General features: G+C 39.1%; 1 protein-coding gene across 2 annotated transcripts in view; it reads right to left on the bottom strand.

Annotated features, from left to right (window-relative positions):
* Positions 1-23,735, bottom strand: part of xrcc1 (X-ray repair complementing defective repair in Chinese hamster cells 1) — a 99,890-nt gene that overhangs the window by 8,862 nt on the left and 67,293 nt on the right. For both annotated transcript variants that reach the window (XM_034174140.1, XM_034174141.1), the window contains one exon: positions 7,139-7,187. In XM_034174140.1, the coding sequence (XP_034030031.1) occupies positions 7,139-7,187 (49 nt within the window). The remainder of the gene's footprint in view (positions 1-7,138; positions 7,188-23,735) is intronic.

Genomic DNA, 23,735 nt, shown 5'->3' with positions numbered 1-23,735 from the left:
GTGTGTTTTCCTAACCTGTTATGCCTTAAATAAATAGAAAATAGCTGTTATTCCACAGAAACTTTGCTTCTGTGATCAGGACAATGATATTTTGAAATTTGTCTGTTTTCAAGAATATTCTCGATTCGCCTTCACTACTACTGAGTAGTCTTCTAGAATATTCTTTAACTGCTAGAACTGTCCAGAATTTTCTAGAAGTTTCCAGAATTATCTAGAAATTTCAAGAAACTTTTAGAACTTTCTAGAATGTTAAAAAAATTAAATCAAAGTTTGTGCTGAATGTAGTCATTTTTCCATAGACTTTAGACATAAGCAGTTGAAATATAACACTTAGAAGCCAGGAACAAAAATTGTGTTACATAGTGTTATCGGACCAAAACCTATCGGAAGATAATTGGTCCGATGATGGTTTTCAAAGTTATATGAAAAGCTAATCCGATAATGAAAACATTATCTTTGATAATTAGCGGTTAGCGGATTAGTGGAACTGTGCCCACTACTGCCTGTGTGCTTGCTCAGAGGTTTGGTCTCAGTTTAACTTTACTGGTGTGAAGCACCTTAGTACAACCTATATAGTGAGTTAGTGCTGTATAAATAAACTGAGGTGTTAACACAGTCACAATTGGGCTTTTTGTCTTCAGCCTAATGGCTTTCACTGACCATGTTAGCTCTTCATATCGGCAATTAAAAGCTACTGAGTCAAAATGCAAATGAAACACTTTAAATAACCTTTTACATGCTTGCTTGCAAACAAAGTATTGAGTAAATAACACCTTTGACTTTGAACTAGCTCAACAAAGCACTGCACATATAAAAAGTTCTGGAATTTGTACACTACTATGTAGATGTAAAATACAAAAATTAAGCTAAAAGTCTCATTATTTGCAACTCTGACATGTGGAAGATAGCCAAAATATCAATAAATCTGCCAATGTTCAAATATGGTGTTCTTGGTAGGGCTGGGCAAGTTAATGTGTTATTATTGTGTTAATGCGTTAACACCAACAATTTTTTATTGCACATTAATGCAGTTATTTTTTTTTTATTTTAAGAGTCTGTTGCTCACAGGCTATTGTTTTACAAGTTTGTCGTTGACTGCTGCCACGCTAACAGGAACCAATGTGATGAGTCCCTGACACCGGAAAAGAAAAGAACTGGCAGATAAACCAACCAACATGGAGAAGGGCACGGAAGTTTTACATGGCCATTTTCATTTTAAAGTGCTTCCAGATGGTGTACTCAGAACCAAAGTTATTTGTACTGCAAAGCTGAATTTTCTTATCAACGGAGTACTTCAAGTCTTAAATTTCACCTAAATGCATCACACACAGCTGATACCAGCAAATCATTCAACAAAACAAACCGCAGCGTAAAGATTCGACAGACTATGTTAGATGCAGCATGTGGAAGAACTATAGATAAACAAAGGCAAGAGAAGCTCGCAAATGCGACCGTGAAATGGACTGCTACAGACTGCAGGCCGATTAGTGTTGTGGAGGGCGTCAGTCTACGAGACATTCTGAGAATGGCAACAAATGACGGCACGTGTGAGATTCCCTCACGACACACCATAAAAGAGAGGACTGCAAAAGCCAAAACTTTACAATGTGCTCCCGCTGTTGCTCTCACTGGGGACTAATCAACATCACTGGGTAACAATTTATTTTTATTAAACTGCAACTGTATAAACAAAATGCTGTTGTTAAGTGTTTGCAGAACAAATGTTATGACACTTTTGTTCATATAGCAGTACATTTAAAATAAAATTGTGCTATACACTACTTTTGAATTCATTTTTGGATTTTGCGTATGAACAATGCGATTATTCGTGATTTAAACTTTTAATCGTTGCCCAACTCTAGCTCTTGGATAATGAAAGACAGGAGCACAGACCGCACATCGACACTTCAGATATAGGATGATTCGTCATTCAGATGCTATGCGGCCCCATTCGTGCTATGTGTAACGGGGGTCTTCTAGACACATTCACTGATGTCAGCACTGACATGTCTCTGAGACCTCAGCCTTTGAGATTGAGAAGTACCTGTGAAGTCATGAGGTCGCTGGATAGAGGTGTTTGGGGTTGATGATCTTTGCAGAAAAACAAAGGTCTATGTCAGTCTATCGGGTCCTGTAGTTTTCTCTGGGCCCCTCCCCAATCGGACCGGGAGTGACATGTTTAGCCGCATGTTCTCCTTGAATTGCTGGCTGTCTGAGTGGTGTCCAAAAAATGAGGTGGGCTTCATAGATAATTGGCAAAGCTTCTGGGGAAAACCTGGTCTTGTTAGGAGAGACGGCATCCATCCCACTTTGGATGGAGCAGCTCTCATTTCTAGAAATCTGGCCAATTTTCTTAAATCCTCCAAACCGTGACTATCCAGGGTTGGGACCAGGAAGCAGAGTTGTAGTCTTACACAACTCTCTGCAGCTTCTCTCCCCCTGCCATCCCCTCATTACCCCATCCCCGTAGAGACGGTGCCTGCTCCCAGACTACCAATAACCAGCAAAAATCTATTTAAGCATAAAATTCAAAAAGAAAAAATAATATAGCACCTTCAACTGCACCACAGACTAAAACAGTTAAATGTGGTCTATTAAACATTAGGTCTCTCTCTTCTAAGTCCCTGTTGGTAAATGATATAATAATTGATCAACATATTGATTTATTCTGCCTAACAGAAACCTGGTTACAACAGGATGAATATGTTAGTTTAAATGAGTCAACACCCCCGAGTCACACTAACTGTCAGAATGCTCGTAGCACGGGCCGGGGCGGAGGATTAGCAGCAATCTTCCATTCCAGCTTATTAATTAATCAAAAACCCAGACAGAGCTTTAATTCATTTGAAAGCTTGTCTCTTAGTCTTGTCCATCCAAATTGGAAGTCCCAAAAACCAGTTTTATTTGTTATTATCTATCGTCCACCTGGTCGTTACTGTGAGTTTCTCTGTGAATTTTCAGACCTTTTGTCTGACTTAGTGCTTAGCTCAGATAAGATAATTATAGTGGGCGATTTTAACATCCACACAGATGCTGAGAATGACAGCCTCAACACTGCATTTAATCTATTATTAGACTCTATTGGCTTTGCTCAAAAAGTAAATGAGTCCACCCACCACTTTAATCATATCTTAGATCTTGTTCTGACTTATGGTATGGAAATAGAAGACTTAACAGTATTCCCTGAAAACTCCCTTCTGTCTGATCATTTCTTAATAACATTTACATTTACTCTGATGGACTACCCAGCAGTAGGGAATAAGTTTCATTACACTAGAAGTCTTTCAGAAAGCGCTGTAACTAGGTTTAAGGATATGATTCCTTCTTTATGTTCTCTAATGCCATATAACAACACAGTGCAGAGTAGCTACCTAAACTCTGTAAGGGAGATAGAGTATCTCGTCAATAGTTTTACATCCTCATTGAAGACAACTTTGGATGCTGTAGCTCCTCTGAAAAAGAGAGCTTTAAATCAGAAGTGTCTGACTCCGTGGTATAACTCACAAACTCGTAGCTTAAAGCAGATAACCCGTAAGTTGGAGAGGAAATGGCGTCTCACTAATTTAGAAGATCTTCACTTAGCCTGGAAAAAGAGTCTGTTGCTCTATAAAAAAGCCCTCCGTAAAGCTAGGACATCTTTCTACTCATCACTAATTGAAGAAAATAAGAACAACCCCAGGTTTCTTTTCAGCACTGTAGCCAGGCTGACAAAGAGTCAGAGCTCTATTGAGCTGAGTATTCCATTAACTTTAACTAGTAATGAGACTTCATGACTTTCTTTGCTAACAAAATTTTAACTATTAGAGAAAAAATTACTCATAACCATCCCAAAGACGTATCGTTATCTTTGGCTGCTTTCAGTGATGCCGGTATTTGGTTAGACTCTTTCTCTCCGATTGTTCTGTCTGAGTTATTTTCATTAGTTACTTCATCCAAACCATCAACATGTTTATTAGACCCCATTCCTACCAGGCTGCTCAAGGAAGCCCTACCATTATTTAATGCTTCGATCTTAAATATGATCAATCTATCTTTGTTAGTTGGCTATGTACCACAGGCTTTTAAGGTGGCAGTAATTAAACCATTACTTAAAAAGCCATCACTTGACCCAGCTATCTTAGCTAATTATAGGCCAATCTCCAACCTTCCTTTTCTCTCAAAAATTCTTGAAAGGGTAGTTGTAAAACAGCTAACTGATCATCTGCAGAGGAATGGTCTATTTGAAGAGTTTCAGTCAGGTTTTAGAATTCATCATAGTACAGAAACAGCATTAGTGAAGGTTACAAATGATCTTCTTATGGCCTCGGACAGTGGACTCATCTCTGTGCTTGTTCTGTTAGACCTCAGTGCTGCTTTTGATACTGTTGACCATAAAATTTTATTACAGAGATTAGAGCATGTCATAGGTATTAAAGGCACTGCGCTGCGGTGGTTTGAATCATATTTGTCTAATAGATTACAATTTGTTCATGTAAATGGGGAATCTTCTTCACAGACTAAAGTTAATTATGGAGTTCCACAAGGTTCTGTGCTAGGACCAATTTTATTCACTTTATATATGCTTCCCTTAGGCAGTATTATTAGACGGTATTGCTTAAATTTTCATTGTTACGCAGATGATACCCAGCTTTATCTATCCATGAAGCCAGAGGACACACACCAATTAGCTAAACTGCAGGATTGTCTTACAGACATAAAGACATGGATGACCTCTAATTTCCTGCTTTTAAACTCAGATAAAACTGAAGTTATTGTACTTGGCCCCACAAATCTTAGAAACATGGTGTCTAACCAGATCCTTACTCTGGATGGCATTACCCTGACCTCTAATAATACTGTGAGAAATCTTGGAGTCATTTTTGTTCAGGATATGTCATTCAAAGCGCATATTAAACAAATATGTAGGACTGCTTTTTTGCATTTACGCAATATCTCTAAAATCAGAAAGGTCTTGTCTCAGAGTGATGCTGAAAAACTAATTCATGCATTTATTTCCTCTAGGCTGGACTATTGTAATTCATTATTATCAGGTTGTCCTAAAAGTTCCCTAAAAAGCCTTCAGTTAATTCAAAATGCTGCAGATAGAGTACTGACGGGGACTAGAAGGAGAGAGCATATCTCACCCATATTGGCCTCTCTTCATTGGCTTCCTGTTAATTCTAGAATAGAATTTAAAATTCTTCTTCTTACTTATAAGGTTTTGAATAATCAGGTCCCATCTTATCTTAGGGACCTCGTAGTACCATATCACCCCAATAGAGCGCTTCGCTCTCAGACTGCAGGCTTACTTGTAGTTCCTAGGGTTTGTAAGAGTAGAATGGGAGGCAGAGCCTTCAGCTTTCAGGCTCCTCTCCTGTGGAACCAGCTCCCAATTCAGATCAGGGAGACAGACACCCTCTCTACTTTTAAGATTAGGCTTAAAACTTTCCTTTTTGCTAAAGCTTATAGTTAGGGCTGGATCAGGTGACCCTGAACCATCCCTTAGTTATGCTGCTATAGACGTAGACTGCTGGGGGGTTCCCATGATGCACTGTTTCTTTCTCTTTTTGCTCTGTATGCACCACTCTGCATTTAATCATTAGTGATCGATCTCTGCTCCCCTCCACAGCATGTCTTTTTCCTGGTTCTCTCCCTCAGCCCCAACCAGTCCCAGCAGAAGACTGCCCCTCCCTGAGCCTGGTTCTGCTGGTGGTTTCTTCCTGTTAAAAGGGAGTTTTTCCTTCCCACTGTAGCCAAGTGCTTGCTCACAGGGGGTCGTTTTGACCGTTGGGGTTTTACATAATTATTGTATGGCCTTGCCTTACAATATAAAGCGCCTTGGGGCAACTGTTTGTTGTGATTTGGTGCTATATAAAAAAATTGATTGATTGATTGATTGGTGCTACCTGTCTTACTGTGTGGGTGTGAGTATGGATGCTAACCAGTGATCAAAGACGATGACTGGTACTGGTAATGACGTATTTGGTACTTGGTCTCTTTGGAGGATCCTTGGGTAACGATGGAATGACATTGTGCCAAATGAGCAGCTACTTAGTGAGACTAAGATAAAGATGTGGGGACAGACTAGTTGTCTGCCTGAATGGTTGCCATCCAGGATGCAAAGTGGTTTTGGTGTGGTGGATACGGCAAAACGCAGCACCAGCACATGCTTCAAGACCTGGGGGGAAAGGGCAATCGTGACACAAAAATGGCCAAAGAGGATAAGATGCAGAGTGTGGAATAAAAGATATGTAGCTGAAAGTTAGTTTGATGGCACGCTCTACACAAATGCGGAAGATGTCCAATTCCCAACAATACTCTTTAATATGTGAAATAAAGCTAAACCTACTTGAAAAGCCCCAAAGGTCTTAAAATTATTAGCAGTGATAAGACATTACAAATAACACTGCTCCACCCACTGACCCCATGTAGGCAGACAGACTATAAATATGTATACAAGGGTATAATCTGAGGAAGCTTTAAAAGGGATCAAAAATTGGATACGGCTCAACTCTACTAAACATCTGATTAAATGCAACCTGTACAAAATGTTAAGAATTATTCAATTCAATCAATTTTTTTATATAGCGCCAAATCACAACAAACAGTTGCCCCAAGGCGCTTTATTCGATGAGAACAAAAGTATACCATGGCCAATGTTGAACACCTGTTTTTACAAATACTTTTTTTTTTTTTGATATGCTGCCTGGGTAGGTCTAATCACAGTAAAAAAAAAAAAAAAAAAAACCTGGTTAGCATCTTGCATGACCTCCATTTGGGACAACCAATCTTCTGGCTCCTGTTCTGCGCTGCTCAATGTAATTGTGGAATCTGTGAATGTGCAAATGTACCAAACTGTACCTCTCATGAGATTATGCATATGCGTGACGTTGGAATGCTGATTCAATAGTCAGAAAAGGCACTTTCACATCAGGGATCAACACAGTTTCTTTCTTGAGAGTGAGGGAGAAATGGGAGTAAACCAGAAAAATAGCTGTCCCAAGTCACTTTCTACCTCCTTCATTAAAGAAAAAGGATTTCATGGACAACATAACTGGAGCTTCAAGTGAATGGAAGTGGAGCTAGCCACTGTACAAAGATCGCTATCAGTTTCACAACATTACCAACAGCCACACTTGTTTTGAATTGTTTTGTTTACCTCTGCAGCTCATCCTCTGTGTCCGCAGCAGATTCGTTATCATCATGTCCTGGAAATCAAAGTGCTTGTCAATACAGCGAAAGTAAAGAGGAAAGCTTTAAGACTTAAAAAGACCATTTAAAAATGTTTACTAATTGATGCAAGTGAAGTCCAAAATGTTCATTTCAACTCCATAGTGGTGGTACATAAGCAAAATTTCAAGCATTATACCTCTGGACAAATATTTACAGACCCAGCTGTGTATGCCAAGTTCTTAATTTAGCTTGCTGCTGGCTAATCTTCAACTTAACTGTGATCATGAAATTGTGACTCTCCTACAAGATCATTGTAACTGGCTCACTGTAATTAATTCCCTTCAGCTTCTCCCTTTTTCCCCCCAATCAGGGGGTTGCCACAGCAGTTTTACACTGGATGCCCTTCCTGATGCAACTCCACATTAGTCCTGCTGTGGCAACAAGTGCACTAACCGCATGGCCTCCACTCTGCTATTAAAAGCTCACTGTACTGTAGGCTTGATGTTGAAAACCTGCCATTAGTTTCTGGTCATCTGAAAAAAAAAAAAAAAACTTGTTATATTCACTAGCACTGTGTATTCACTGAAAGATGAATTAGAAATACATGAGCAAGCTCACAAAACAACAACGCTACACCCCCCCACTGTACCAATTGCTTGCATGTATTATACAGTGTTCCTATAGCTTGAGGCAACATATATATAGGGCTTATTAATGCCAGTCAGAATGAAATTTAAAACCAACATCAGTCAGGTGGGTGTACAACCCACTGCTGTTTTGAAGATCTGCTTGCACTGGTGCTGGAATATAAAGCAGAAGTATCATGGGGCAGAACACCAGACCAGAATGGTCGCAATGTTTCTGTGTAGGCTCTCAGTTGTCCAGGTGGTTTCCATAGTAGAGAAGCTTGAATCTTCGACTGGACTGGGTTGCTTGACGTGAGGACGTTTCGCTTCAAATCACAGAAGCTTCCTCAGCTAAAATTCTTGCTCTGGTAGTCTGACTTCTGTCTTGACTCTTGTATCCGTAAAATTAGTCAACTTTTGGTTGACTCTCTGATTGAGCCCATAAAGCGTGCTATCAGAGACTCATTGAAACATGAATGGAAAGACACGGTTGACAAAGTAAACGAACTTCAAAACAAGTATAATGACATTGAGGACATGTTAGATGAACAAGAGCAGTATTCTAGATGAAACTGCCTTGTCGTCTACGGTGTTCTAGAGAATGACCGTGAAAACACAAATCATGTAGTGATGGGCATTATTAAAAACAATCTCAACATCGATGTGAGGCCAGAGGATATCAATAGGAGCCATCGCCTTGGACCCAAATCTAACAGAAGGGATAAACCTCGAGGAATTATCATCAAATTCACTCATTATAACATCAGGGATTTGGTTTATAAGGCAAAAAAAAGGCTCAAAGGAACAACACCTAAGATATACATCTTGGAAAGCCTAACAGCGAAGCGAGGAAAAGTATTGGATGAGCTACGCAGGAAATATAAAGACAAGTTGACAGCCAGCTAGACTCAGGACGGGCGACTATCTGCTCACCAGAGGAAACCAGCGGCATGTTATTACCAAACTGTCTGATGCTAAAAAGTTGTGTCTACACTAATTAGTACTTGAGATCTGTGCTGTATGTGAGTACTGAATTTTGTTGGTTAGATCTAATATTGAACCAAAACTTCAACTTTGCTTAACGTTCTTTGTGTTAGTGTGAGCTTTGAGTGTTTTGTCGGTGCGTCAGTAGTGGTGTGAGTGTGTGTTTGTGTGTGTGTTTGCGTGTATAATAACTTGAAGAAGCCTTAATTTAGATTAGGGATTAGGTTGTGTTATTTTAGAGCAGTATTAGGGTGGTTTAAATCGTATAACTGATTACTGTTTAGGTTAGTATGTTTATTTTATTGCTAGTTTTAGAAGTACTGTATTTTGGTGTATCACTGATATTTTCCCTTTTCATTTTTATTGCACTTGGCCAGATGAATTCTGCATATGTATCAAATGAATGTACACATTGGATATCATAATATATATATATATATATATATATATATATATATATATATATATATATATATATATTGCATTTAATGGGGTATGATATGACAACTGAATCAAATGAAGTGCTTGAATAGCATTGCTTTGAAAATATAAATTGCAAGAGGGCTTCACCTGAAAATTTACAAGTGTTTAATAAATATTCTTTCTCAATACTACACCTTAATACTAGAAGCCTAGTTAAACATCACGATGACTTACTTACTTTGTTAGCCAGCCTTAATCATAAATTCAATATTATAGGATGCAGTGAAACATGGTTAAATGAAAGAACATATCTGGATACACTTGAACTTGATGGTTATGTATTATACAATAGAAACAGAATAAATAGACAGGGTGGGGGTGTCTGTGTATATGCTAATGTACATGACTCTAATAGTCAGAGAAGACTTAACTATAGATGATGGATTTTCGGATTCCCTGTTTATTGAGCTAGATATAAAAAATGATAAAAATATGATTGTTGGAGTAATATATCGGCCTCCAGATTCAGATTTAAAACTATTCTTAAATAGCTTGGCCGAACTCCTCAATACATTAAATAATTGTAACAAAAATTGTTTTCTTCTAGGAGATTATAACATCAATCTTGCCATAGAAAATGTGGCAAAAATAGATTTTTTAAATTGTATCTATGCTTCATCATTTTTTCCTACAATTAATCTGTATACAAGGGAAACCGAATCCAGTAAATCAATCATTGATAATGTCATTACAAATATACAGAACAATCGCTTTGACTCGGGTGTTATACTGTCGGATATCTCTGATCATTTTCCTATTGTACTTTTTGTTGATATTACAAGACACCTAAATGAACCACTTCAAAAGACAAAAGCTAAAGTATCTGAAAAAAATTTAAGCTCACTTAAAGATCATCTTAAAGCAAAAGTATGGAATTCTGTTTACCATTGTAATACTCCAGATGATGCTTATAATACACTTCTACAAGAGATATCTGACAGTATAAGCAAAACTATACCTGAAAAAGTAAACAAAATACTCTCTGGTAAACAGGAAAAATGGATCACCAAGGGCATCCTGAAATCCATTAAAACAAAAAATAAGCTTTTTAAACTTTCTATTAAGAAGCCAACTGATGAAAACAAAGACAGGTATCGTAAATATAAAAATAAACTGACTAACGTGATAAGAATAAGTCAGAGAAATCAAAATTCACAAGATTTGAAGGCTGCCCTTGGTGACCAAAAGCAATGCTGGAAAGTACTAAATAAAGTTCTCAGCCGGGGTAAAAAAAAACTATTGTTCTTCCTGACACCAAAAGCAAACACACAAATGAAGAACTTGCCAATAGTTTCAACAATTATTTTAACTCCATAGGAGAATCGCTATCTAAGATTTCAAGGCCACCAGGGGGTGCTACATATCACTTGTATCTAAAAGGTAACTATTATAAATCATTTTTCCTGAAGCCAACTGATGAAGCTGAAGTCCTTAAAATCATAATGGGACTGAAACGTTCGTACACTGAAGGGATGGATGGTATTTGTAGTAAAATTATAAAATATGTGGCTCATGAAATTATTGAACCACTTGTCTATTGTATAAATTTGTCCTTAATACATGGTGTTGTACCTAAAAAAAAAAAAATCAAAATAGCACAAGTCATCCCAGTATATAAAATTGGGGACAAAAATAATGTGCATAATTATCGTCCAATATCTGTATTGCCTACTCTCTCTAAAGTATTTGAGAGAATTGGTTACAATAGATTAAGTGAATATTTGGACAAATTGCACATACTCACCACATCTCAGTATGGCTTCAGGAAAAAGAGAACAACATGTATGGCTATTCTTGATCTTATAGAGCAAATATATGATGCTATAGATAGAGGTGAATGTGGAGTGGGAATATTTCTTGATTTATGAAAAGCATTTGACACTATAGATTTTAACATCTTATTGGGGAAACTTGAGCATTATGGTGTCAGAGGTACTGCACTTAGTTGGTTCAGAAGCTATTTGTCTGAAAGGGAGCATTACGTATAGATACATACCAGTAAATCGCAATATAAAACAATAAAATGTGGTGTTCCACAGGGATCCATATTAGGTCCACTTCTTTTTATTATTTACATAAACGATTTTATAAATTCGGCAGATATATTACACAAAATTATTTTTGTAGATGACACAAATCTTTTTTATCACATAAAAATCTTCACTTTCTTCAAAACACAGTTAATGAAGAATTAGCTAAAGTAGACTAATTTGGCTCAAATGTAATAAATTATCTTTAAACATTAGTAAAACTCACTACATTATGTTTCGTTCTAACAGATCTCGGATAAATACTGAAAATGTACAGATAGAGATTAATGGAATTGGCATTGAAAGAGTACAGTATATAAAATTTTTAGGTATATATATTGATGAATTTTTATACTTTAAAAAACAAACTGATGAATTGACAAGTAAGTTATCGAAATATGTTGGATTATTCTATAAAATTCGACATTATCTTCCTCTTAAAGCTCTTATAACACTTTATCAAACTTTATTTGAACCACATTTGAATTACTGCAATATTATATGGTGTAATACGTATTCTAGTTAGCTCAATAAATTGATTGCTCTGCAAAAGAAAGTGATTCGTGTTATAACCTGGTCTGAACATAATGCTCCCTCTGATCCCCTCTTTTATAGGCTTAGACTTCTGAAGCTAACTCAGAGCAACATATTTCAGAACGCATGCATGATGTATAATGTAGTATATAAGCGAAATGAAAGACTTTGCCAAATAATCCCAATTACTTATCCATCTCATGAATATAACAAGAAGGAAAAATCAGGTGAAGGGCAAAAAGCGTAAATTGAAATGTACTAATGTCGGCATTACATGCAAAGGTCCACAGATCTGGAATGCAATTGACGATACAATACAAAACTCTGTATCGTTAAATATATTTAAGAAACTTTTGAAAAATGACTTGTTGCTACATTATACTCAGGCTAGATCCTAATAGTAAATAATACAAAACAATGTATATATAATGTACATAATGAAATTTAAATGTATTAATTAAATGTCTTTGTACCTTGTTTTTTTTTTTTAATGCCTCTGACACAACTGTAAATGTAAGAAAAATTGCTGCCGCAAATAATCTAATGTGTTTGACGTACTTTTGTGAATATGACTGCAAAAATCAGTATGAGATTAGTTGATGGGATAAGTGCAATATTATTTCTAGATAATGTGGGACTGTATGAATGTGTGTGTGTGGGAGTGCTTAATGCATCCATAGGGGGTGGGGTGGTGGGTGATTTTTTACTGTTGTAATTATATTGTAATATATTTTGTGCTTAGGACTCCTTTTATAAGCTAAGGTAGCTTCTTGGGAGATCCTTTTTACAAGTTTCAAGAAAGCTTCCTCAAATGCATACTTCTTGAAATGTAAATGAAATGTCTTTTTTTTTTTTAATATTTGTAAATAAATTTGTAAAAAAAAAAAAAAGAGAAGAATAAACCAGAAGACAACAAAAGCTGGAGTTTTTAACCTAACCAGACCCCTCCTACCGAGAGGCCGACTGCTATAGGCTAGTGACTAAACAATAGCTCTAATTAGCACCTATTGTGCACTCTCCTAATGATGGGATAGAAGCCTCCCCTGATGGCTCCCTTGACGACTCTCCTGATCACAATCAAAGGCCACACTTGATTGTTGGGACTGTTTACACAGAGACTGCTACCTGCTGCTTTGGACTTGAATTAACAGCCTTTTTCAAGACTTTTTTTTACCTTTTTACTTTTTTTTTTTTTTTTACTTTTTTACTGTGCTCCAACGCCTAAGGAAGACCTCTAACGGTCGAAACATCGCGACGGAGCACTTTTATCAGCTAACTTTCATCAGCGTTGGCAAGCTAACTAGCTTGCTAACGCTTTCGTTTTTATTTTTTTTTATTTTATTTTATTTTTTTCTCTTTTAGCACTGTTGTCGTGAGTTTGCTGTTGTCCTGCGTTGCCTGTGCTGCTTCATGGCCTGTTTGGTGCCTTGATTGGGGCACTCCTTCTGCTGAATCACCTTTAAATTATTTACACATTATTCACTTTGTGTGTTTTTAGGAATCCGCTAGGTTGCGTAGCTACTAGCTCTTAGCCGATTTAGCATGGCGGCTTCTCCTGTCTCACCCGCACTTTTCTGCTCTGGGTGTGAAATGTTTAGTTATTCCTCGGCCTCCTTTAGCAGTAACGGTACTTGTAATAAGTGCAGCTTATTCGTAGCTTTGGAGGCCAGGCTGGGCGAATTGGAGACTCGGCTCCGCACCGTGGAAAATTCTACAGCTAGCCAGGCCCCTGTAGTCGGTGCGGACCAAGGTAGCTTAGCCGCCGTTAGTTCCCCCCTGGCAGATCCCGGGCAGTCGGGAAAGCAGGCTGACTGGGTGACTGTGACGAGGAAGCGTAGCCCTAAACAGAAGCCCCGTGTACACCGCCAACCCGTTCACATCTCTAACCGTTTTTCCCCACTCGACGATACACTCGCCGAGGATCAAACTCTGGTTATTGGCGACTCTGTTTTGAGAAATGTGAAGTTAGCGACACCAGCAACCATAGTCAATTGTCTTCCGGGGGCCAGAGCAGGCGACATCGAAGGACATTTGAAATTGCTGGCTAAGGCTAAGCGTAAATTTGGTAAGATTGTAATTCACGTCGGCAGTAATGACACTCGGTTACGCCAATCGGAGGTCACTAAAATTAACATTGAATCGGTGTGTAACTTTGCAAAAACAGTGTCGGACTCTGTAGTTTTCTCTGGGCCCCTCCCCAATCGGACCGGGAGTGACATGTTTAGCCGCATGTTCTCCTTGAATTGCTGGCTGTCTGAGTGGTGTCCAAAAAATGAGGTGGGCTTCATTGATAATTGGCAAGGCTTCTGGGGAAAACCTGGTCTTGTTAGGAGAGACGGCATCCATCCCACTTTAGATGGAGCAGCTCTCATTTCTAGAAATCTGGTCAATTTTCTTAAATCCTCCAAACTGTGACTGTCCAGCGTTGGGACCAGGAGGCAGAGCTGTGGTCTTATACACCTCTCTGCAGCTTCTCTCCCCCTGCCATCCCCTCGTTGCCCCATCCCCGTAGAGACGGTGCCTGCTCCCAGACCACCAATAACCAGCAAAAATCTATTTAAGCATAAAAATTCAAAAAGAAAAAATAATATAGCACCTTCAATTGCACCACAGACTAAAACAGTTAAATGTGGTCTATTAAACATTAGGTCTCTCTCTTCTAAGTCCCTGTTGGTAAATGATATAATAATTGATCAACGTATTGATTTATTCTGCCTAACAGAAACCTGGTTACAGCAGGATGAATATGTTAGTTTAAATGAGTCAACACCCCCGAGTCACACTAACTGTCAGAATGCTCGTAGCACGGGCCGTGGCGGAGGATTAGCAGCAATCTTCCATTCCAGCTTATTAATTAATCAAAAACCTAGACAGAGCTTTAATTCATTTGAAAGCTTGTCTCTTAGTCTTGTCCATCCAAATTGGAAGTCCCAAAAACCAGTTTTATTTGTTATTATCTATCGTCCACCTGGTCGTTACTGTGAGTTTCTCTGTGAATTTTCAGACCTTTTGTCTGACTTAGTGCTTAGCTCAGATAAGATAATTATAGTGGGCGATTTTAATATCCACACAGATGCTGAGAATGACAGCCTCAACACTGCATTTAATCTATTATTAGACTCTATCGGCTTTGCTCAAAAAGTAAATGAGTCCACCCACCACTTTAATCATATCTTAGATCTTGTTCTGACTTATGGTATGGAAATAGAAGACTTAACAGTATTCCCTGAAAACTCCCTTCTGTCTGATCATTTTTTAATAACATTTACATTTACCCTGATGGACTACCCTGCAGTGGGGAATAAGTTTCATTACACTAGAAGTCTTTCAGAAAGCGCTGTAACTAGGTTTAAGGATATGATTCCTTCGTTATGTTCTCTAATGTCATATACCAACACAGTGCAGAGTAGCTACCTAAACTCTGTAAGGGAGATAGAGTATCTCGTCAATAGTTTTACATCCTCATTGAAGACAACTTTGGATGCTGTAGCTCCTCTGAAAAAGAGAGCTTTAAATCAGAAGTGTCTGACTCCGTGGTATAACTCACAAACTCGTAGCTTAAAGCAGATAACCCGTAAGTTGGAGAGGAAATGGCGTCTCACTAATTTAGAAGATCTTCACTTAGCCTGGAAAAAGAGTTTGTTGCTCTATAAAAAAGCCCTCTGTAAAGCTAGGACATCTTTCTACTCATCACTAATTGAAGAAAATAAGAATAACCTCAGGTTTCTTTTCAGCACTGTAGCTAAGCTGACAAAGAGTCAGAGCTCTATTGAGCTGAGTATTCCATTAACTTTAACTAGTAATGACTTCATGACTTTCTTTGCTAACAAAATTTTGACTATTAGAGAAAAAATTACTCATAACCATCCCAAAGATGTATCGTTATCTTTGGCTGCTTTCAGTGATGCCGGTATTTGGTTAGACTCTTTCTCTCCGGTTGTTCTGTCTGAGTTATTTTCATTGGTTGCTTCGTCCAAACCATCGGCATGTTTATTGGACCCCATTCCTGCCAGGCTGCTCAAGGAAGTCCTACCATTATTTAATGCTTCAATCTTAAATATGATTAATCTATCTTTGTTAGTTGGTTATGTACCACAGGCCTTTAAGGTGGCAGTAATTAAACCATTACTTAAAAAGCCATCACTTGACCCAGCTATCTTAGCTAATTATAGGCCAATTTCCAACCTTCCTTTTCTCTCAAAGATTCTTGAGAGGGTAGTTGTAAAACAGCTAACTGATCACCTGCAGAGGAATGGTCTATTTGAAGAGTTTCAGTCAGGTTTTAGAATTCATCATAGTACAGAAACAGCATTAGTGAAGGTTACAAATGATCTTCTTATGGCTTCGGACAGTGGACTTATCTCTGTGCTTGTTCTGTTGGACCTCAGTGCTGCTTTTGATACTGTTGACCATAAAATTTTATTACAGAGATTAGAGCATGTCATAGGTATAAAAGGCACTGCGCTGCGGTGGTTTGAATCATATTTGTCTAATAGATTACAGTTTGTTCATGTAAATGGGGAATCTTCTTCACGGACTAAAGTTAATTATGGAGTTCCACAAGGTTCTGTGCTAGGACCAATTTTATTCACTTTATACATGCTTCCCTTAGGCAGTATTATTAGACGGTATTGCTTAAATTTTCATTGTTACGCAGATGATACCCAGCTTTATCTATCCATGAAGCCAGAGGATACACACCAATTAGCTAAACTGCAGGATTGTCTTACAGACATAAAGACATGGATGACCTCTAATTTCCTGCTTTTAAACTCAGATAAAACTGAAGTTATTGTACTTGGCCCCACAAATCTTAGAAGCATGGTGTCTAACCAGATCGTTACTCTGGATGGCATTTCCCTGATCTCTAGTAATACTGTGAGAAATCTTGGAGTCATTTTTGATCAGGATATGTCATTCAAAGCGCATATTAAACAAATATGTAGGACTGCCTTTTTGCATTTACGCAATATCTCTAAAATCAGAAAGGTCTTGTCTCAGAGTGATGCTGAAAAACTAATTCATGCATTTATTTCCTCTAGGCTGGACTATTGTAATTCATTATTATCAGGTTGTCCTAAAAGTTCCCTAAAAAGCCTTCAGTTGGTTCAGAATGCTGCAGCTAGAGTACTGACGGGGACTAGCAGGAGAGAGCATATCTCACCCGTGTTGGCCTCTCTTCATTGGCTTCCTGTTAATTCTAGAATAGAATTTAAAATTCTTCTTCTTACTTATAAGGTTTTGAATAATCAGGTCCCATCTTATCTTAGGGACCTCATAGTACCATATTACCCCATTAGAGCGCTTCGCTCTCAGACTGCGGGCTTACTTGTAGTTCCTAGGGTTTGTAAGAGTAGAATGGGAGGCAGAGCCTTCAGCTTTCAGGCTCCTCTCCTGTGGAACCAGCTCCCAATTCAGATCAGGGAGAGAGATACCCTCTCTACTTTTAAGATTAGGCTTAAAACTTTCCTTTTCGCTAAGGCTTATAGTTAGGGCTGGATCGGGTGACCCTGGACCATCCCTTGGTTATGCTGCTTTAGACTTAGATTGTGGGGGGGTTCCCATGATGCACTGTTTCTTTCTCTTTTTGCTCCGTATGCATCACTCTGCATTTAATCAGTGATCGATCTCTGCCCCCCTTCACGGCATGTCTTTTTCCTTGTTTTTTCCCTCAGCCCCAACCAGTCTCAGCAGAAGACTGCCCCTCCCTGAGCCTGGTTCTGCTGGAGGTTTCTTCCTGTTAAAAGGGAGTTTTTCCTTCCCACTGTTGCCAAGTGCTTGCTCATAGGGGGTCGTTTTGACCGTTGGGGTTTTTTATAATTATTGTATGGCCTTGCCATACAATATGGAGCGCCTTGGGGCAACTGTTTGTTGTGATTTGGCGCTATATAAGAAAAAAGTTGATTGATTGGTTGATTGATTGATGACGTGAATGACTCATTACCATGAACAAAAGACTGAAATTGCTTTGACCTGAGTACCTCATTGTAAACAGGGGACAAAGCGTGTCTGAGACCTGCCCCCCAGAGCAAGAATTTTAGCTGAGGAAGCTTCTGTGATTTGAAGCGAAACGTCCTCACGTCAAGCAACCCAGTCCAGTCGAAGATTCAAGCTTCTCTACTATGGAAACCACCTGGACAACTGAGAGCCTACACAGAAACATTGCGACCAACTGTGGGCATGATGCCCTGGCACTGGTACGTAAGCTGGAAAGGACTGCTAAAAAGATAGCTAACTTTAGAAACCACTTAAGATTTAACCTAAGATGCAAACAAAACAGAGTTATTCCCAAATGCATGAAGCAAAAGGCACTAGAAGCAGGGCACACAGCAGAAAAGATCCAGCACAGTTACCTTAGGAGGATTTTGGGTCTTAGAATTAGAAGGCTTCATTTTAAAATATTAGACCTCCAAAATAATCTTGATAGTCTTTACAAAAGGCTTAGTGGGGGAAGAGGCCCATAATAAGATCACAAAGTTCATAGTTAAAATTCAAATGGCTGAGCATTTAAAAAGTAAGGAGCGGCAAATCAGGAAGTTTCACAACCTTTTAGTGCAGAAAAGGCATACTTTCAGGGGGAGTAGTTTTAAAGATACACCCAGACAAATTAGTGACAACAGGGAAAATTGTGTAAAGAATCTGTCCGACAGGGTTCTTAGACAGAAAAGGATGTGCTCGCTAAAGGACTAAATTTCTCAGTGACCCCTAAACATATGCCGACAGTAGATTACAACACTGCAGCAGAGTCAGCCATTAAACATAACAGTGTGTCAGAGTCAGAAGCTGGGGACCTCTGTCTAAGAGTCACAGCAGTGCTTAACAGTGCTAAGCCTCCTCCGTCCAACATCACAGGAGAAGAACAGAAAGCTTTGGCAGCACTGTAGAAGGACCAAAGCATCCTTATCCTGCCAGCGGATAAAGGCAGATGCACAGTGGTCCTGAACACATCGGACTACGAGGCCAAGATCAACAACTTGCTCAGTGACTCCAATACATACGAACGTCTGAAGAGAGACCCCACGAGTGGCTATAAGAAGAAAATCATTAGCTACCTCCAAAACCTGGAGAAAGAGGGACTCATCCACAGGCAGACATACTACAGACTGTACCCAGGGGACACCACTCCATGCATCTATGGACTGCCCAAAATCCACAAACAGGACGTGCCACTCAGGCCTATTGTATGTAAAACAGATTCCATCACATACAATTTGGCCAAGCACCTCAAGTGGATTTTGGCTCCTCTAGTGGGTAACTCAGACCACCATGTGGAGAACACACAAGATTTTGTGCACAAGATCAAGGACCTGCAGCTGGAGGCAGATGAAACTATGGTGTCATCTGATGTGACTTCGTTGTTCACCTGCATCCCCACCGCTAAGGCCATCTCAGCTGTGAGGCAGAGACTGCTGGAGGATGTGTCTCTACCTGAAAGGACCAAACTCACACCAGACCACATCTGCCAACTCTTGGAGATCTGTCTTAACACCATGTATTTCCTGTTTAGGGGGAATTACTACAGGCAGATCCATGGTTGTGCGATGGGGTCTCCGGTATCCCCCATTGTGGCCAATATGTACATGGAGCAAGTAGAGAAGACAGCCTTGACATCGTTCACAGGCATCTCTCCCAGTCACTGGTTCAGATATGTCGATGACACATGGGTTAAAATCAAGCAACAGGAGGTCGAGGACTTTACAGAACACATCAATTTGGTGGATTCCAATATCAAGTTCACACGTGAGGATGCCAGAAACAACCATTTAGTCTTCTTGGACTGTGATGTTACGATTGGAGAGAACAGGCAGCTCCAGACAGAGGTTTACAGAAAACCCACTCACACTGACCAATATCTGCTCTTTGGCTCAAACCACCCCTTTGAACACAAGCTCGGGGTGATCAGGACTCTTCAACACAGAGCCCTACAGGTGCCCACAACTGCAGAGGGAAGGGCTAAAGAACAACAACTTCTACGGAAAGCCCTCACAGTATGTGGGTACCCACGATGGTCCCTGGACAAAGTGCAGAAGTCCCAGAAAACAAAGAGACCAGATAGACAGGAGACGGAGACAAGAAGAAGATGAGTGTCTCTCCCTTATTTAGCAGGAGTAGGGAAAAAACTACAGAGGATCTTCAGACAGCACAAAATCCCAGTTTACTTTAAACCGATTAACACCTTGAGACAGAAATTAGTTCACCCTAAGGACAGGATCCCTAGTTACAAACAGAGCAATGTAGTGTATTATATCAGATGTCAGGAAAACTGTAATGAACACTACATAGGTGAGACTAAGCAACCTTTAAACAAGAGGCTATACCAGCACCGCAAAGAGGTCGCCAGTGGACCTCAGTCTGCAGTTCATCTCCACCCGAAAGACACTAACCACACGTTTGAGGACAAGGAAGTTAAAATCTTAGCCAGAGAGAAGAAATGGTTTGAGAGAGGTGTCAAGGAAGCATTCTTTGTAAAACAGTTGAAACCCAGCCTTAACCAGGGGGCGGGTCTCAGACACACTTTGTCCCGTTTACAATGGGGTACTCAGGTCAAAGCAGTTTCAGTCTTTTGTTCATGGTAATGAGTCATTCACGTCATCAGGAGAGTCGTCAAGGGAGCCATCAGGGGAGGCTTCCATCCCATCATTAGGAGAATGCACAATAGGTGCTAATCAGAGCTATTGTTTAGTCACTAGCCTATAGCAGTCGGCCTCTCGGTAGGAGGGGTCTGGTTAGGTTAAAAACTCCAGCTTTTGTGGTTTCTGGTTTATTCTTCTCTACAAGAGTCAAGACAGAATTCAGACTACCAGAGCAAGAATTTTAGCTGAGGAAGCTTCTGTGATCTGAATCGAAACGTCCTCACGTCAAGCAACCCAGTCCAGTCGAAGATTCAAGCTTCTCTAAGAGACCAGACCTGAGACCACCTGACATCTGGTGGAGCACTGATTTTGCAGTCTTGTTTCTCAAACTGCATGTGGGATTCCGCCGCCTTGATTCCCATCATGCTGACTTTGAAGGAAAATGCACTGTTCCTCAAACACATTCCCGAGTACTGGTTTACACCATAAAATCTTGCTTGAAAAGCCAGTCTGTATTAAGTTTGTATTTCCCTGTGGAATAAGGAATCCAATAAACAATGTTTCCATTTTTTTCCGCAAAGATTGTTATGGTGGCCATCTTGTATTTATGAAAGTGGAAACCTTCAAAAACTAGCATTTAACTTTTTGAACTTCTGATTATTTTACGATCATGACTGAAGTGACTAAATAAGAAGTTTAGGGGGCAGGGACCCAGAGATACTAATTATGAATTACAAATAGTAATGTGTGTTGCCATATAGCATTTGTATTGCACACAGCTGATATTAATGACTTATGGGACATAGGAACCTGACCCATATTTCCTTACTAATCAGATCCAAATATTTGTAACTGCTTATTAATTAAAAAGAAAAAACATGTATCCATCCTTATTGGAATTTGCAATAAATGTTATGACTCCTTAAACCAAGAATGATGATGTTATTTGTTAACTGAGTATCACAAAGCTGGCTCACAAATAAACAGAAGTCAAAAAAAGCAGAAGTTACTTTGTGAAGGTTACTGATTTTCGAAATCCAAGACGGCAACCACAACCTTTGGAAAGAAAAAAAAGGAAACATTTTCTTTTGATTCCTCATTTCATAAGCTTTCTAAAAACTTGTCTTTCACCAAATCTCCACAAAACTAACAAAATTACACAAGGAATTCTTCTTCTACTTGACTGGTACTCGAACTTTGCTGACACTCTTCATTACACACAATCTTATGCAACAAAGTGAAGAAAACACCACACATTTACAATATTGTCTACACATATTGGCTTTGCAGGGTGAAGTTTGTTATGGTGCTCGACTAATCCAGCCTGGCACTCAATGTCTGGCTTCACATTAACATAGAAATGAAAATCATGTAGAAGTCCCTTCACAGTAATTAAGGATTGCTTTTTTCCCCTTCCATCTGAAAGGTTTCGACACTACGCATTTCTTGTCCTTTCAAATGTGTTTGTGTTAAAATGTCCATTTGCGTCTGTGTTGTAATACGTTTCCTCGTTTAGGACTCCAGTGCTTTCAATTTATTTACTCTTCTTCAGCTCCAACGCATGCTCTCTCTTTTTCTGCTTAAAAGTGTAGACAGAAAGTATCCATTCCCTTTAATAGGTTTTATAATGCATGAAAAAGAAAAAACCGAGACATGAACATATCAGACTTGAAGCTACACCGAACTTGAGGAACACACATACCTCAACAGGTATGTTGTTGAGGGGGTTGTTTGTTTGTGTGTGTGTGTGTGTGTATGTATGTGTATATATTTATACAGTAGTGTTCAGAATAATAGTGCTATGTGAATAAAAAGATTAATCCAGGTTTTGAGTATATTTCTTATTGTTACATGGGGAAACAAGGTACCAGTAGATTCAGCAGATTCTCACAAATCCAACAAGACCAAGCATTCATGATATGCACACTCTTAAGGCTATGAAATTGGGCTATTAGTTTAAAAAAAAAAAAAAAAAAGTAGAAAAGGGGGTGTTCACAATAACAGTAGCATCTGCTGTTGACGCTACAAACTCAAAACTATTATGTTCAAACTGCTTTTTTAGCAATCCTGTGAATCACTAAACTAGTATTTAGTTGTATAACCACAGTTTTCATGATTTCTTCACATCTGCAAGGCATTAATTTTGTTGGTTTGGAACCAAGATTTTGCTCGTTTACTAGTGTGCTTGGGGTCATTGTCTTGTTGAAACACCCATTTCAAGGGCATGTCCTCTTCAGCATAAGGCAACATGACCTCTTCAAGTATTTTGACATATCCAAACTGATCCATGATACCTGGTATGCAATATATAGCCCAAACACCATAGTAGGAGAAACATGCCCATATCATGATGCTTGCGCCACCATGCTTCACTGTGAACTGTGGCTTGAATTCAGAGTTTGGGGTCGTCTCACAAACTGTCTGCTGCCCTTGTACCCAAAAAGAACAATTTTACTGCCAGTTGATATGTTCTTTGGCAAATTGTAACCTCTTCTGCACGTCTTATTTAACAGAGGGACTTTGCGGGGGATTCTTGTAAATAAATTAGCTTCACACAGGCGTCTTCTAACTGTCACAGCACTTACAGGTAACTCCAGACTGTCTTTGATCATCCTGGAGTTGATCAATGGGTGAGCCTTTGCCATTCTGGTTATTTTTCTATCCATTTTAATGGTTGTTTTCTGTTTTCTTCCACACGTCTCTGTTTTTTTTGTCCATTTTAAAGCACTGGAGATCATTGTAGACGAACAGCCTATAATTTTTTGCACCTGCATATAAGTTTTCCCCTCTCCAATCAACTTTTTAATCAAACTACGCTGTTCTTCTGAACAATGTCTTGAACGTCCCATTTTCCTCAGGCTTTCAAAGAGAAAAGCACATTCAACAGGTGCTGGCTTCATCCTTAAATAGGGGACACCTGATTCACACCTGTTTGTTCCACAAAATTGACAAACTCACTGACTGAATGCCACACTACTATTACTGTGAACACCCCCTTTTCTACTTTTTTTTTTTACTAATAGCCCAATTTCATAGCTTTAAGAGTGTGCATATCATGAATGCTTGGTCTTGTTGGATTTGTGAGGATCTACTGAATCTACTGGTACCTTGTTTCCCATGTAACAATAAGAAATATACTCAAAACCTGGATTAACCTTTTTAGTCACATAGCACTACTATTATTCTGAACACTACTGTACATCCAGGTTTTGGAGCAACACACACTGCCATCTAAGCAACGTCTTTTTCAGGGACGTCCCTGCTTATTTCAGAAAGACAATGCCAAGTCACATTCTGCACGTGTTAGAACAGCGTGGCTTCATAGTAAAAGAGTGCGGGGACTAAACTGGCCT

Source organism: Thalassophryne amazonica, chromosome 7, assembly GCF_902500255.1.
Source record: "Thalassophryne amazonica chromosome 7, fThaAma1.1, whole genome shotgun sequence".
NCBI lineage: Eukaryota > Metazoa > Chordata > Actinopteri > Batrachoidiformes > Batrachoididae > Thalassophryne > Thalassophryne amazonica.
This window is presented reverse-complemented; position numbering and strand designations above follow the sequence as displayed.